The sequence below is a fragment of the Plasmodium inui genome (assembly GCF_000524495.1).
Source record: "Plasmodium inui San Antonio 1 unplaced genomic scaffold supercont1.2, whole genome shotgun sequence".
Taxonomy (NCBI): Eukaryota; Apicomplexa; class Aconoidasida; order Haemosporida; family Plasmodiidae; genus Plasmodium; species Plasmodium inui.
Window position 1 is genome coordinate 485,484 of NW_008481836.1, and position 15,986 is coordinate 501,469.

Below are 15,986 nucleotides of genomic sequence, written 5' to 3' on the forward strand. Positions count from 1 at the left end.
AACTCCAGCAACTCCAGCAGCAACCAGATCAAAGGCATGAGCAAGGTAGGCGTGAACGGCTGCGAGGGGATGAACACCAACTCGACGGTCAGCCAGGATACCACGTTCCCGATCAATTATGAAGAGGATGAAAACGACGAAGAGAATGTTGGCCACGAGGAAGGCGGGGACGGAGAAGTTAATAACCTCCGGAACAGCCGCGTTAATGGCGCTGTTAATCACGGTATCGGAAATGACGAGCGCGCATTGATGTACGGACCGGACGAGGGCTTCCCCAAGTACGTGGACAACAAGGGCCCCGTACGCATTATGGGCGCCACGTTCGATGCAGCAGAGAATGAGCACGTGGAGCACGTCGATTCGATGTTCTACCCCAACAGCTTAAACCCCTTCAGTTACAACCAGTTCTGCAACTTAGGCAAGAGCTACAGCAGAAGGAGCAGCTCAAATAATTCTATGAACCTGTCTACTATGAACGATTTCGATAACTCCCGATCAGGTTCCAATTGCCACAATATGGTAATGCAAAAGCAGGAAAAAAATATGAAGCATTTTGTCGAGAATGGAAAGAACCCATACTTAGAACCCACCACCAATGGGTACACGAACCTTGCACGTAGCGCTAGTTGTAACTGGGATATAGTACACTCTAGAATGAATCGAATGAAAATGAAAAATGTGCATCTTCTGATGGGCGTGAATGGCAATGATGACACGGACATGGGTGGTAGCAAAGATAGCCGAATGGGTCCAAGTGCCCGAATTGGAAACAGCACGAACAGTAGCAGCGAATTGGAGCACGTGAACAGAAATCCTAGCGAGAAGTTCTCCATGTACGTAACCACTGAACAAGGGGTATTCCAAAATGTTAGCTGTAAAAATGAACAGATCAACTACTCTGATATGCAAAAAGCAAATGGGGAAGATATGGCTGAGTGTAATCAAGAAGCAGAATATAATCTGAACGAGTCGTATGATGTTAGTGTGTACAACGGGGGGATCAAGAAAGAACAATTGGAGAATGACACCAGTTATGCTATGTACAACGCTAAGGATGTGGATACAAAAATGAAGAACGACATGAGCAGCGAGATCGACACCAACCTTCAGATGAATAACTCAGAAAGTTACTCAAACGAATTAGTGGATAACGTGCAGATGAGAAATGTAGGTAGTTACGAAACTGTGCATAGTTTTAATGGGGATAATCGGCATGTCATATGCAAGGGCGAAAATAATGTTAAGCTGAACGGAGGGATGCCCAATTCCATGGAGCACCTCAGAGAAGTAAGCTACCAGAAGTGTAAAAGCTACATGAGCAGAACGGGCGCTGCTCATATGTATGACCCTAACGAGGAAATGAATAACTCCTGCAATTGGGCCCCTTACCATATGAGAAACGAGGCGTCGAAAAACTCCTACTTTCTGCATTCAAATGGGAACCACTTCAGTAATGACCTTAGCAACGGGAGGAGTTACGATGGGGGTAATGCTAATGGGATGTCCACGGAGGAAGCTATCCGTTCAACCGCTTCTGGCCCAGCGGCGGCTGGAGCGGCGTCCGCTTCTCCAACTGTGGTCGCCGTGATGGAGTATAGGAACAACATGAATTACTTTGAAAATGTGAATAAGAGCATCATGCGCAGCCAAAACGGTTACGATTATATGAACCACCAACCTGGTGCACATAACAGCTACAACAACCAGTGGATACACCGCATGAGGGGTTACCCATCTGAGGAAAAAATACAAGTGCCTATGAATCTGAACGGAGGTTACAGCAACATGAATGGTAGTAACTACCTAATGCCGGATGCGAATAATCACCGTAAGAAGTCCATTGTTCGTGGGTACAGTAGTGTGTACAATACGATCATGTCGGCGAAAAATGGAGATGGTACCACTCTTACCAATGTCAACGGGGTGAGTAACATGAACAGGGACAACGATCCAGTTGCTAGAACGTGCGATATGAACAACATGCTCATGAAGAATGGACATGACAGTAGTAACATCTTCAACGCCATGGACCCACAGAATAGCCAAAACGATCTGAGCACATTGAATAGCCTGCTCTCCATTAATGCAGACACTCCCCTAAATCATCTGAACATGCTAGTCATACCTAAGATTAAGGGAGTCCGTTTTGACAAATCAGGGAGGAGGTGGGTGGCTAGCTGGAGCCAAAATGGAAACCAAAAGAGGCAGTACTTTCCTGTAAAGAAATTTGGCCAGACGCAGGCCAAATATATGGCCATTTTTGCCAGGATAAGGGCTGTCAAGTGCATGCAGAAGAAACCACACGGCCCAGGGGAGAATAAGAGAAGTCAGTGCAGGAAGAGCGTCATGAAGGAAAAAACCAAGGCCGAATCGAACGACGAGAACAATGAGGATTACGACGAGAGTAATGAGAACCAGGAGGATGTGGATGGAGAAGGGGATGATGATCGGGATGTGAATGGTGACGTGGATCGTGATGTCGATTGCGAGATGGATGGCGATATGGATGACGAGAAGGAACTCATCAACGAGAGGGCCTTCAGCTATGGAGAGCTCACCTGCGCCGACCAAAACGGGGGATTCTACAACCAAGGTGTGACGAACCAAGCCCCAAACAAATCGCGGAACGAATCTACCCTGAAGAACTACTACGGGTACCCAGATGGGCCATGTGGCCTGACGAACAATGGCATGCCCATTAACAACGACAGTGGCACAGGCGATTTGAGGGTTTGTAATTTGCAGACGTATTTACCTGTGAAATTATCCGCGAAAAGTGTTGATGAAGAGCAGGACCAAATGGGAGATCATCAAGAGCGGCAAAGTGTGAAGACAAAATATGAACTCAAGGATGAGCAAGTGATGTCCTTTCAGGTGCATGCCGGGGGAGGTGCAAATGGAGAATATCCGAATGGAGAATACCCGAATGGAGAATACCCGAATGGAGAATACCAGAATGGAGAATACCAGAATGGAGAATACCAGAATGGAGATTCCCTCTTCAGTGGCGCCCACCATGGTGAAGAAAACCCGCACGAGGCGTCTGGAACGGAGAAAATGCACAAATTTAATGAGGATTGCTACGGGGCGAATACAATTAGCGTAGACCCCAGTAGTGGTGATGATCCATTTTGTGAATATAAGATGACGGAAGAGGGGAGACATGCACCATCTGGTTTGGACGACGTTACAAGGCGATGTGGACTGAACGGTGCGACGCGACATGGTGTACTCGCGGGGGAGTCGTGTCACGAAGGTGGAGAAGCTAACCATGGGGCGGATGACAGGCGAGAAGATGCAACACGAGAAGATGCCAAGCCAGGGGAGAGTGACCGAGGAAATTCCCACACTGACGACACGGATGGACAACAAACGGACGGCGAGGACGCCACTGCAGACGGAGAAACCCCCCATGGTGATGATTCCGAAACGGACGGAGAATCCCCGAACGAAATGAAGCATGCAATGAAGCATGTGATGAAGCGTACAATGAACCGTGCAATGAAACATGACCATCTCGTAAAGAAACAACAACAAGAGACGCACGAGAAGGAAAATCAGGTCATTTTAATGAACGTAAATCTGATCGAAATGAAAGGAATAGTCGACATAGAAAAGGAAAAGAAACACAGCAGCAACGAAGAGAATCATATGAGGAATCTCATTCTAGTGGTGGAAAAACTGAAGAGGAAAAAGCTTGAAATGTATGGAGATACAAGTGACCAATTGGCATTGAAGTTAACCAAAGAAATCACAGAAGAGCTGACGAGAAGGTTGAATGAAATTAATGATCTAAACGAAAATGAAAAAATGATGCTGTTCACGCAATTAAAGGAATACTACATTAGGGAGACGAACCTAATTTACCATAGCAACGAGATCAAACTAGGAATGCGTAAAAATGGAAAGAGCGGGGATACAAATGGTGAAAAGGATAACGATAAGGGACAGCTTCAAATTGAAGAGGGGGGCGAACCGTGCTGTGGGTCTACCGTGCAATGTTCTCACAAGGTGAAGAACAGAAATGACGACGTCCCTACCATACAGGAAGAGAAAAGGAACGGTTTTAAGAAAAGAAGCAGCAATGGCAAGTTGATTTCTTCGAATAGTAGTGCTGAACCTGATGAAGAAATGAGCAATAGTGGTAGCCCTAGTAACCGTAGCAGTCCTAGTAGCTACGTGAATTTTAAAGATGGCACTCAAGTGTATAGCAAACATGATGACGTGGCGGCAGATGCAGGCTGTGACAGAAACCTGGTAGTCAGTTGCAAGTCTCACAGCCCATCGGATGCTGACGCCAATTGTACACATTCTTCGAATCCCCCATTTGACACCATCATCATGCCGGAGAAAAAAAGTAAGGACGAACAGGACAGTGTCGAATGTGCATCCGATGGTATGTCGAATGTAGACAGATTGAAAAGACAAAAAAGTGAAACATGTTCGGACGTACTCCCTAATATGGACACGTCGACCCACGCGATCAGGATAGGATGTTATGACCAATTAGACAGAAAAGGTGGCTTGGGTAACCCCTTGGTTGTGCAAAGTTACGAACATGATGACCATGGGGATTGTGGTACCGAGTTGGAAATAATAAACGAGGAAATGTACGAGCGGGCAAGTGAGGAGACGCACGAACAGGCAATCGAGGACACGTATAAAGAGGCCATCGAGGAGAAGTATAAAGAGGCCATCGAGGAGAAGTATAAAGAGGCCATCGAGGAGACGTATAAAGAGGCCATCGAGGAGACGTATAAAGAGGCCATCGTGGAGGCGCACGAACGGACAGATGCGTCCACGTTGAATGAAAACATATCGCATAATCACATGAGCAGCTACCATGATAGTAATGAAACCATGTTCTTCCGTGACGATGCGGATGATGGAATCTCTGCCGGGGTGGCTACGTGCGAGGGGGATGATGCTTCTACTGGTCGAATCGGTAACCAGGAGGTCTCGGGGATCTCAGACGAAGTGAACCAAAATGGAGAGCACACCGATTGGAGCAGTGATGAACTGCGGGGTAGCACCTGCACTAGCCGCACGGATGAACAAACTGGGATCGAGGATCCACGATGTTTCAGGAATCATCTGATCGCGTCGAACAACTATGAGCAAAGCAATCCGTTTAGTGGATCTGGAGACCATTTTTGAACTTTCCCCCCTGACGGAAGCCTTCCGAATGGGCAGTTTTTTACCTTAACGGTTAAGAAGCAATATGACCAGTTTTACGACAAATGAGACTAGTTTTGCAACGAAATGGGGGCAATTTTTCGACGAATGGGACCAGTTTCGCTTTATTTGATAACACCAATGTGTTTTGGGAGAACGACCTATCGCAGAATCAGTTCGATGATGGGGAGAGACACAACCAGACCCGTTCCAACAGAATCCACTCCAGTTGAGTGACACCTTTTGGGGAAAGCCATCTGCACAGTAGCAGTGCAGGAGTAACAAACAAACATGTGTGATCCCTTTCAAATGGCTATAATTCTGTTCACATGATGAGAATACGTTTGCCTGAGACCCAGTACACACAACTGGAAATGACGAGTTGTCCAGTGGTACACGCGTCGTTCAAGGTATAGAAATGATGCGTCCAATGATATAGTAGTAAGATACGTTGTTCGGTTGATGGTCCCCTTATCTGCTGTCAATTTGAGTTACCTTTCGAACGAGCAGGTGGTAGGAGACGGTGGAGAAGAATAATGGTGTGCGCCAAACGGAGAATGTCCATCCGAATGGCAGCGTGAACATGGGCAGGGAGCTCCACTAAAATGGAAGTTTGAGCGGATATTATTTTACGAATATCGTGGCAAGTGACACGGACGAGATGGGCAAGATGAGCGGAACCGATGACGACTCACTTTTACATCGATGATGAGCTGCTACGCGGACGACACAACCGAACATGGAGAGGATGGCCTACCGAGCCATAATGCCCCCCGCCCCCCATTATTCGAAGCAGCATGAGTAATCGAACAAATGAAAAGGTTCCAAAGGGACGCCGTGTATAATGACCAAATGACATATGGCGGTGACGACCAGGTTAGCCTCAAGACAAGCAATAACTAACCATAGTGATGAGAAACACATCGGGTTACTTCAATTGAGAAGCGCAACTCGGAGCTAAACACAAATGTTTTGTATCCGTTGCGTGGGAAAAAATGGGATCATCTATCCACGCAGTGATTAGGATTTGTGACCCTAGTGCAGGAGTATTGGGTGGTTCCCCTTCCGCGCGGGGCCCCCAATGCATATGTATTTATTTACATTATGTATCAGCGTGCGTTCAACAAAGGCACGCTCTAGACCCAGCACCTTCCCGAATTTATTCTCTCATTCGTAACCTGAATTCACTCTTTTACCACCCATGGGTATATTCCCCTTTTTTTTTCTTTTTGCAAAAATATTACTTATTATCGCTTCTTTAACCGTCCACACATTTCTTCTGTGGTGAATTTTTTTTCTTTTTTAATTTTTTCTCGCTTTTTAACTTTTCAACTTAGTATGTATCGTTTTTTTATATCTCGAAGGAGAAATAAATTTATTCAAAATGTTAAAAAGAAAAAAAAAATAGAAAAGTTGGGCCATTTTTGGGAACGCACTTTTGATGTGCTTTGTTTGGGGAGCAGGCAACAAGGCACGTACGATTTGAAAGAAGAGTAGCCACGTGGTGGGAGGGGGTATACCCAACGCGCGCAGGAACGAATGAGGTGTTTGTATGTATACGCTTATAGCAGGTGTTGTTTCGCTGTTTTTTTTTCCCTTTTTTTCTTGTTCTTTTGTTCTCACACATGATGACAGAAAAAAAAAAAAATGCAGACGCGTCTCTCCGCGATGTATACACCCCCCCTATGACTTACGGTGCGAAAGGAACTTATTCTTTTTCGAAACATAATCTATGATGTGCGCGGATATATCACTTCCAGAATCGGAGTCGCTTTCGTTTTTCCGATCCATGTAATCATTATTTATGATAGCGTTTTTTTTTTTTTTTCTTAATTCAGACTTAACGTATGTACTGAGGATATCTTTCATGCTGGTATTAAACCAGCTAAAAATCGGGTGCTTATTCAAGTTTAGTGATTTACTTAAAGCGTCATGGATATTTTCCGTGCACTGCAAAACATCCAAGTTATCCCTCTTTATTAATTCTACTGTGTGGCTATTTATATACCCTCCATAGTTGTAAAGCTCATCAGCTTTTATTTGTTCCTCTACGTCCACACTTACCCTCCGCACATCTGCTTTGAGTTTCTCTCTCAAATAAGCTACATAATTTTGTGACGAATCAATGCTGTAAAATTCTACCAAACAGATCCCTAGGGATTTCCCGTGCTTCTCATCTTCCAAGATTACTACTCTTTTCACTTTCCCGATTTTGTCGCAAAAATTTTTTATCACCACATCATTTATAAAGTACAACAAATTGACTAGTAATAAAAACTCGACTTTGTGGTGCTGCTCCTGTGCGTCTTCGCTCGATTGGGGGGGGCCGAGGAATAAGCAGGGTTCTGTACGAAATGGTGCGTGTGGGGATTATACGTGGGAGGAGTGTCAAATCAAATCGATCGCTTCAAACGTAACCAATGAAGCAGCAACCGTCGAGACCATTTTGCGCCTGCCTCTTCATCGTTGCCGTGCATGCAGGGGGGGAGGAGCAGAGGCACTACGATCGACACATGGATATTCCCCATGGAGTTCCCCCCCCTTCGTGCGCACATTCTATCCTGCCGTTTTTAAAAAATTGTATAAGTACCCTTTTTGGTGTAGACCACCTTGGCGCCGCATAATCTTTTGTATAAATTTTTTCTCGATTTTTCAAAAAATTGCTACGAAGCGGGAAAAGGGAAGAAGTAGGAGGAATGATCAAACAAGGGGGATGATTAAATAGGAAATCCTTTATCCCCTCCACCGGTTGATTCCTGTGCGGAGGAAAAATGCTCCTTTTTTGGGGGCCCTAATTTGGGCTCATCTTAAATGCCCCACCTCTTTCGGCTTGACGGGCGCCCTTTCGACTTCCTTTTTTTTTTCCTCGATTCTTTTTTCGTATGATCCCTGCAGCTGTTCGTTCGGGGGGGAAGGAAAATGTAACCGCGTGAAAAAAAAAGCGAAGCGACGCAAAATGAAATAAAACGTGGTTTCTCGAAGTAAATTGCATCCTTCCCGCTTTGTCACATCATTCGAGGAGGCCTAATGTGGTAACACGCACAAACATTATCCTCTGCTCGTGCGCGCACATCCATGCACGACCCGCGCTCGATGGTCTTACCAAATTGTCGGCCTCTAACCCTTCGTATAAATCCTCGTCATCTTCGTCTACCTTGAAGGGGGAAAAAGGAGAAAATGTGAATTTAAAGTTGGGAAAACACCTACATACAAGTGAATCTTCAAATGTGTAAATGTCCAAATGTGCAATTTGGCAAATGCCCAAGTGATCAAATCTGCAAGTGCTACTTTTTCACGTGGACACCCTCGGGGGTGAGTTACTTCTTCGCCTTTGTGTGCTCATACCTCCGAGTAATCCATTGGTGTGGTGGGGGATGGGGGGGTGAATTAGGCGGACGAATGGGTGACACACAAACGTGCATACATATGTGCGAACTCGTGTATGCCCGTATTATCCGTGCTACTTCGCGCGAATCCACGTGGTCGCCTCTTTTCCCTTCGCATGCATGGGTGTGCTCGTGCATGCAGTTGGGTTCGACGCTCAGCTGCGTTGGACGTCCCTTAAATGCAGATCTGAGCGCAGCGGAGGTGCAACGGATGGATTGTTTCCTCTCTTACGGAGGTAAATGCAAAATGAAAAGGGCATTCGAAACGGGGGGTTCCTCCCCTGCACATGCAACGTTCAAAATTGGTGAAGATTATTTCTGCGTCTTTGTGCTTACGTCTGAGGTGAGAAGCAATCACTGGGGGGTCCTCACTGCAGAGTACACACTCAGGAGCACCGAGTGAGGAATGCGGAAAAGAACGGGATTTTTCACAATTTGGCAATTTTGAAAAACTTCATATTTTAAGACTTCGATTGTTCACTTGCCTTGCACGCAGTTTTACCTGACGTCGGTGGGAATAAACCAGCACATCCAGACTCGACGAGACTCGAAAAATCGACTCGCCCGTTCACCTTATAGCCCCTTAGAAAAAGGGTTCACCCCATTAGAAATCAAAGTAGGTACACGAGTTGGGGGCACTTGCATACGTTTCATCCGTATGACGAATAGATGACACACGCCACGTCGGACTTTACACAAGCGGAATACAGAGTGAGAAAAGGAAAAGAAAAAAGAAAAAATATGCCCTTCTCCCGCTTCTTATAGCCAACCCAAAGCGAACCAATTGGCGCAATTGTTTAATGAGAAATTTAAAGTTCATGGAAATTCTTCAACAAGGAGGTTATTTCATTTTTATATACATCGAATAGGATGTAGGGGTGTAGCAAAAAAAAAAAAAAAAAAAAGTCCTTCCGTCAATGTCATAACGTTATGACATTAATTTCTGATGATATATATATTTTTTTTTTTCTTCTTGTAAAATGGTAAATATACCGCATTGTTGATAACTTCCCATATGTTCATATCAAAAAGGAGGGGGGAAAAATTATGTAAAAATTTGCCTTAATTAAATGTTACGTATAAGCTGAGAAAAGGATTATGCTAAAGTGGTGTGAAAAGGGGCTTTACACCGAAGAGGCGTGAAGGTGTTACAGCAAAAACTAAGTAACGCCTAAGATCAAGTCAAGCCTGTGCTTAAAACAAAAATAACCCTGAGAGTGAGGGGAAGCAGAAGGGTATACAACTCGACGGAATAAAAGAAAAAAAAAAGAAAGAAGCAAGAGAAAATTCCCTATTTTGATACCTACCACAAAGAGGGAAAAAAAGAAAAGAAAAAGATTATAAAGTTAAAAACAACTCTAGAAAAAGCTCTTTTTACAATTGAAGCCGTTTTTGTTTTTTTCACATACAGGAAGGGGGGAAAAAAAAAGCACCATTTGATATGCAATTATTTATCCCTACGCAAAAACCTTTTACGCAGTTAAAGCATATTTACCGCCCTTTTAAGCAACAGAGGTCAGGAAAAGGGAAGGAAAACTTCAATAACACGAAAAACACGAAAAGTATCGAAAAGGGGAAAAATATTTACCGTTTCATCTCACCCTGGATAGAGATTTTTTCAGCAACACATTTTCCCCATTTTTTACAACTCCTTTTTTCGCCGGTCTTCTGTTCCTACCCTGATTGTACGTCCCTCTCCCGCGTTATATTTTACATGTTTTTCCGATTGACACACTTCCAAAAAGAAAATGGACAAAACATGGAGGTGTAATTCCTGCCTAGTGGTTAACACGGAGGAGGCAACAGAATGTGCTTGCTGTATGCAAAAGAGGAGCAACGACGATGGTAAGACAAACGGAAATGTTATGAACAATGGTAGTGAAACCGATTGTGATAACCTAACCGATAGTGAAAAAAAAAAAAAAAAAAAAATGACAATAACTCCTTCATTAATACAGATACAAATCTTGAAGCTGATGCCACAAATTCAACAGAGGACACCAAACATAGTGAAAATACAAATGAAGGTAAAGGTGGAATCTTCAATGGAAGTGGCTTTATGCCATCACTCAATCGATCCCCCGACATGGCATCTTCAAATAAAAGCATTTTCTTAACGGCTGTGCCAAATAGTAATGCCACCACCGCAACGAACGATACCACAACTGCCACACTTGAGGACACCAATGGGCACATTAAACAGAACAAAATGAGGGATAATAACGCAACTGGGGAGAAAACCAACAAGTCCATTGGAAAAAGAAGAGAGAGGAAGAAGGCAAGCAAACGAGAGAGAGCGCCATCTACGCGAATACAACCTGCTCGAAAATGCACACAAAAAAAAATATGCTACAAGACATAGGCACACATAAAAAGGGGGGACATATATGAATACATATACATGCTAGTTTTTTTTTTTTTTTTTGCTAGCGCAAATGTTTAGCAACTCCATTTTTAATATGTTTAACGCGAACGATGCCCTGTAGTGCCAACTTGTTTTTTTTTTCTTTCCTTTTTTCTCTTTTCCTGTTTATCGAAGCCGTTACTCAATCAATTACTCAATCAATTATTCAATCAGTTACTCAATCAATTACTCAATCAATTATTCAATCAGTTACTCAATTAGTTAATCAGTTACTCAATCAGTTACTCAATAAATTGCTAATTCCTTCATGCAACTGTCCGTTCACTTATCCGCTCATATGTTATCCGTACATTCATGGATTTTTTCCTTTTTCTTTTTTTTGCGCAACCTTCCTTCATGCAGCAACTAAAATAGTTTTAAGCTATTTTTTAATTTTGGCAATTTTTAATTCCATCTTATCAATGCATTTTTTTTTCCCCCTTTTAAGTTGGCCATACACCTAGGTATGCATGGATTCACCTGTGTATGCGCTTCTGTCTGGCTGAAATTATAACATGTTCATACCCTGGATGGAGGAGTTATATGCATTTTTAACTCCCCTCACCCGGCAGTAATCACAATGCAAATAAAAGGAGCAAAGTACGTATGGCCTCAACAGGGAGGTGGAACAGTTACATTGCAGATTGATCTGTAGATGGGCAACGTCCTGCTACTGTCACGCTAGTCTCCGTATATGTCGACTATACTCCCATTTTACGCTGCATGTATTCTCCCATTTCTGTTGTGGAGGAATTCACGTGGTGACGACTGCTGGGGAGCATCACGTCTTTTCCTTTTTTTTAGCACACACATTCATGCGATGAACGAAAAAAAACACAACGATGTGCAAGGCGGTGGACACAACTCGATTGTCTGCCCGTTTAGCTGCTCATTTGGTTACTTGGAGTAGGGGCAATCAGAAAGACTTCCGTCGAGACGGCCTTCTTTTGGGGATGGGAGCCGGGGGAGGGGGTTATCCCCAGTAGCAATTGAGTTTGGAATTTGCAGTTCAACTTCTGCTTCCGGTCGCCCTTCCACTTTCTTCTCTCACCGCTGACTCCCTACACGTTCGTATTTTCGTCATAATCCGCGCTCTTGGACGTGGGCTTCTTATCATGGTATATCTTTTTAATGATCTGGAAGTCCACTTCCCTGGGCACTTCAATCGGCTTAAAGGTATCAATGAAAAAATTCAGCACGTGGTAGTTGCTCCCTGCGTAAGTCACGATGCTGGGTAGCACGAACAGTCCCAAAACGTAAAATATCTGAGCTCGCCTCTCTTTAATGTTCTTGCCACTAGGCTTGTGAAACCCGCTGTAGAAAAAACCCATTCTTCTGCAAAAAGAAAGTGACCAAAGGGAGTGGTGGTGCAAGCTATTAGGGGGTTATCTCTTGGGCGCTATACTCCTTCCGCAATGTGCTCCTTCTGTGCCGCGTCAAAACGGAATAACAAATGGATCATGCACACGGTTGTACATTCACACAGTCGTACATTTGTATGTTCATATTTTCACACCACCATGGGCATAACATCATGGGCATTTTCAGCCTTTAAAGGACCCCCCCTTTTTTGCAAATGCGCCCAGTTGCGCCTTCTCGTGCGCGCTTATTCAGTCGTATTACCACAGCTCGAGGTGTTTACACAAGTCCCGGCATCTGTACACTCATTCATACGGAAGTAACTTATTCAGGTGCATAAAACGCGAAAAAGAGATGTGTCACTCTTGGTGGATTCTTTAACTCTTGTTTGCTTCCCCATTTGTTCCTTCTGCTTGAAAATAGATATGGCCCTTCCTTCTCAATTATTTTTCTTTCTTGCTTTTTTTTTTTTTTTCCAAATTGTGAGTACCTCCTATTTCCAATCACCCCTTGGGAATTCACCTAAATAAACTCATCAACAAAAGAATGGTACAGAAGCGAAATATTCCCAATGGGGGTTTCCGAAAGAATTCTGATGCTCAGCGGAACGGAACTTTTGAAATTCGCGGAAATTAGATATTCGTTGCTTGCGCGGCAGCAAAAAAAAAAAAAACAAAAGAGAAAATCAGAAAAACAGAAAAAGGGAAAAACAGAAAAAAAATATGCAACATAAGGGCAGAACAAATATAAGCGTTTAAACAAACAGGCGAACGCGACCACACATGTGTAATGTCCACATGCAAACGTCGCAAGGAAATTTAAAAAAAAAACAAAATGGAGGACGAGACGGAGAAAGACCTGGTGGGGCTTGTTTTGTCAGAACTTGAAATGTCCAGGGAATATATTAGGAGCAAATTTAAAGGTACAGGAAAGGAGTGCAAAGGTGAAACAGGAGGTAGGAACCAACCAGGGGGAGAACCCAGCGAGGTTTACAAAAACTACAACAAGATACTGACCTGCATTGAGGACAAAATTGCGTTTTATAAAAATTTGATCCAGGTGGACGAAGCAAAAAGGGGACACGCTGAAAAGGGGGACGATCGCCTCACTGGGGAAAAGCGCCCGACTGAGCAGCGCTACCATAGGACCGCGACAGGAAGGGACAACTTTTTCGAAGAATACGAAAAAAACAAATCCAGTCTGTATAAAATGAAGAAGAAAGCCATTGTAGGGTACACCGCGGAAGGCAATGCGATAATTATAAACAATGATAGATTTTGCAAAATGTTCACTAATTATAATTTGGCTAGTGATCGGAAGAATGGGATGACAGGTGCGCAATCGCATGGGACCCACCAGGGAGGGGACGACTTAAGCGAACTCTCCTGCTCAAGCTCGAGCGTGGTTTCGCTACACAGTTTTGTAAAAAGTGAGAGGGCTAAACGGATAAGAAGCAACAGGAAAGCGTACGTAAGGCATAAATATCATGATAATGCATTTGTTAACCACAAATTGTATCCCTGCAGTGACTGCTCGTCCAGTTCGTTCAGCTGGTACAGTGACGACTATGACGATCTGTTCTATTACTCCAATTTGTTGAAGGAGGACAAACGGTTGAGAAAGCGTCGCGTGGGGAAAGCGGCAGGGGAGGAGGATAAGAAGAAGGACAAGAAGAAGGATACTCAACAGTGTAACCAGAAGAAGCAGGAAGAAAAACACAACAATCAGATCGAGCGTGATGCCGCAAATGAATCCCCCTTCTACAACTACATATACTTCAAGTTTGCTGAAAAGGACCAAAGGAATGCCTACCCCGTTTTTATAAACACCATAAATGGAAAAAAAAAAATGTATAATTTAAAAAAAATTTGCAGAATTACACAGAAAAAGAATTACAGCCCTCTTGATGAAAATAAGTATGAATTAGATGCCACACTATTCAGTTACAAACAGTGCAAGTTACTTCCATCCGTTAAGAATGAAACGAAGAAGAAAGGAAATCAGCTCGTGGAAATGCACAGAAACGACGTGTTGAAGAGAAAGCACTTCGAGTCTGATGAGATAAACTAGTAAGTGCATCATAAAAAAGAGAGAGAGAAAAAAAACAAAGGAGCTACATGAAAGTCACTCGCAAATAAATGCTACCCTCCTGTATATGTAAAGATGGGAACCAAAAAAAAATGTAACTTCCCCAATGAACGATGCTGATGGAGAGTTTGCTCATCAGAGTTTATGGCATCCCGGGGAAAGCCAATATTTTTATACCCTCACGTACCTCCTCATTTCTCAGCGCAATAGACAAAATTATACATCAGCTTGGAAAAATCTCCAGCTCCCAAAAAGAAGACAAAAGGAAGTTCAACCATTCTGACCACTTCAACAACATTCTTAACAAAAATAGGGAGTTCCTAAAACGGGAAAAGTAACACAAAGAGAGACAGCACACACATTTTTTTTTCTCTTTGTCTATGCGTTCCTACCCGCTGTACACTCCTGTTACAGTGGGCCTTCACCCCCTTCTTTTTGTTGTCATCACCCTTGCAGGAATTTTACCTTCCAGAAGTTATGCAAAACGGAGAAGATAAGGTAAGGAAAAGTTACAAGCGGAAAGGCGACAGAACGACAAAGCGCCCACCCTTATGGCGCTCAACTGCATACCCCCTCAACTTCGTACCCGCTCAATCGTGAACTCCTCCTTCTGCGCAGGCTAAAAGTAAAGATCATCGGAACTGATGGGAAGGAAATAAAAAACAAGAGCCTCGACAATGTTCTAATCAACAAGGTACCCACAAGACGGCACATGTGCGCACACGCTCATACGCACATGTATCTATGTACTCTACGCGCAGTGTATATGTAGCATATATTTTCCTATCATCGTCTGCGCGGATGATGTCCCCCCCCTCTCGTTTACCCCACGCAGAACAAAACCTTCGGCGATTTGGCCACACACCTGGGTCACTCGTTCAAGCTACCCAAGGACAAAATAGAAAACATCAAAATGTATTTCGACGGAGATTTATGCGATAAGGGCCTTACATTTGGTAATTTTGACAAAAGGGAACCTGTGTTTTCGCGCAGCGGTGGAGGCATGTTTACGTGCACGTGCCTTTTGCGTTGCGGTGAAAAGCCACTCACCCCTTATGTCACACATGTTTTGCTGTGCCTGCCTCTATACCCCTTCTTTCCCTCCCATAACAGACAATGTGGAACTGGGACTGGAAGATGGCTTCCAAATAGACGTGAAGTTCCCACTATCCGACGTAATGAGATTGTTGCTTTTGTATTTTCATATCAGTGGCCTTCAGCCATAAAATAATTTCAATATCGACGCAATGATGTGTTTTTTTTTTTCTTTTTTCATTCCCATCAGGATAACGCTAATAAGGAAGACGAAGAAAACCTCAGTGATGACAACTATGTGCTCTACCTACCTGACTCGTACGTCATTGATTAAGTACTGAACTGGGGAGGAGAGCCACCCTTCTTTTTTGTTCAAAAAATAAAGCATTTCTTTTGTTTTCTTTTCTTTGTTGTTGCCCTTTCTCACGTGACATGCCCAAGTGCGTAATTCTTTAAAAAGCGGAATGAGCAACGAACTGATGCGCTTTACGGATCACCATCGCTTAGTCAATTTCTTTTTCAATGAAATGTTTTTTCTA

At 43.6% G+C, this 15,986-nt stretch overlaps 6 protein-coding genes across 6 annotated transcripts in view; 4 read left to right on the forward strand and 2 right to left on the reverse strand.

Moving 5' to 3' along the window:
* C922_00548 (hypothetical protein) overlaps window positions 1-40 on the forward strand; it is a gene marked incomplete at both ends in the record, with an annotated part of 1,832 nt that extends 1,792 nt beyond the window's left edge. Inside the window, one exon of the mRNA XM_008816164.1 lies at window positions 9-40. Within this exon, the coding sequence (XP_008814386.1) occupies window positions 9-40 (32 nt within the window). The remainder of the gene's footprint in view (window positions 1-8) is intronic.
* Window positions 41-69: 29 nt separating this feature from the next.
* On the forward strand, window positions 70-5,157 carry C922_00549 (hypothetical protein; the record flags this gene model as incomplete). The annotated part of the gene is made up of 1 exon (XM_008816165.1): window positions 70-5,157. One exon carries the CDS (start codon window positions 70-72, stop codon window positions 5,155-5,157), a length of 5,088 nt encoding a protein of 1,695 aa, XP_008814387.1.
* Window positions 5,158-6,858: 1,701 nt separating this feature from the next.
* C922_00550 (hypothetical protein) lies at window positions 6,859-8,535 on the reverse strand (the record flags this gene model as incomplete). Its single annotated transcript, XM_008816166.1, has 5 exons — window positions 6,859-7,520; window positions 7,766-7,838; window positions 7,996-8,070; window positions 8,279-8,329; window positions 8,521-8,535. 5 exons carry the CDS (start codon window positions 8,533-8,535, stop codon window positions 6,859-6,861), a joined length of 876 nt encoding a protein of 291 aa, XP_008814388.1.
* A 1,774-nt stretch (window positions 8,536-10,309) lies between these two features.
* On the forward strand, window positions 10,310-10,923 carry C922_00551 (hypothetical protein; the record flags this gene model as incomplete). Its single annotated transcript, XM_008816167.1, has 2 exons — window positions 10,310-10,469; window positions 10,520-10,923. 2 exons carry the CDS (start codon window positions 10,310-10,312, stop codon window positions 10,921-10,923), a joined length of 564 nt encoding a protein of 187 aa, XP_008814389.1.
* Window positions 10,924-12,026: 1,103 nt separating this feature from the next.
* Window positions 12,027-12,296, reverse strand: C922_00552 (hypothetical protein; the record flags this gene model as incomplete). Its single annotated transcript, XM_008816168.1, has 1 exon — window positions 12,027-12,296. One exon carries the CDS (start codon window positions 12,294-12,296, stop codon window positions 12,027-12,029), a length of 270 nt encoding a protein of 89 aa, XP_008814390.1.
* Window positions 12,297-13,158: 862 nt separating this feature from the next.
* C922_00553 (hypothetical protein) lies at window positions 13,159-15,781 on the forward strand (the record flags this gene model as incomplete). The annotated part of the gene is made up of 7 exons (XM_008816169.1): window positions 13,159-14,393; window positions 14,615-14,746; window positions 14,869-14,910; window positions 15,031-15,106; window positions 15,248-15,368; window positions 15,526-15,587; window positions 15,698-15,781. The coding sequence occupies 7 exons, from the start codon at window positions 13,159-13,161 to the stop codon at window positions 15,779-15,781; spliced, it is 1,752 nt and encodes a 583-aa protein (XP_008814391.1).
* Window positions 15,782-15,986: the final 205 nt, after the last annotated feature.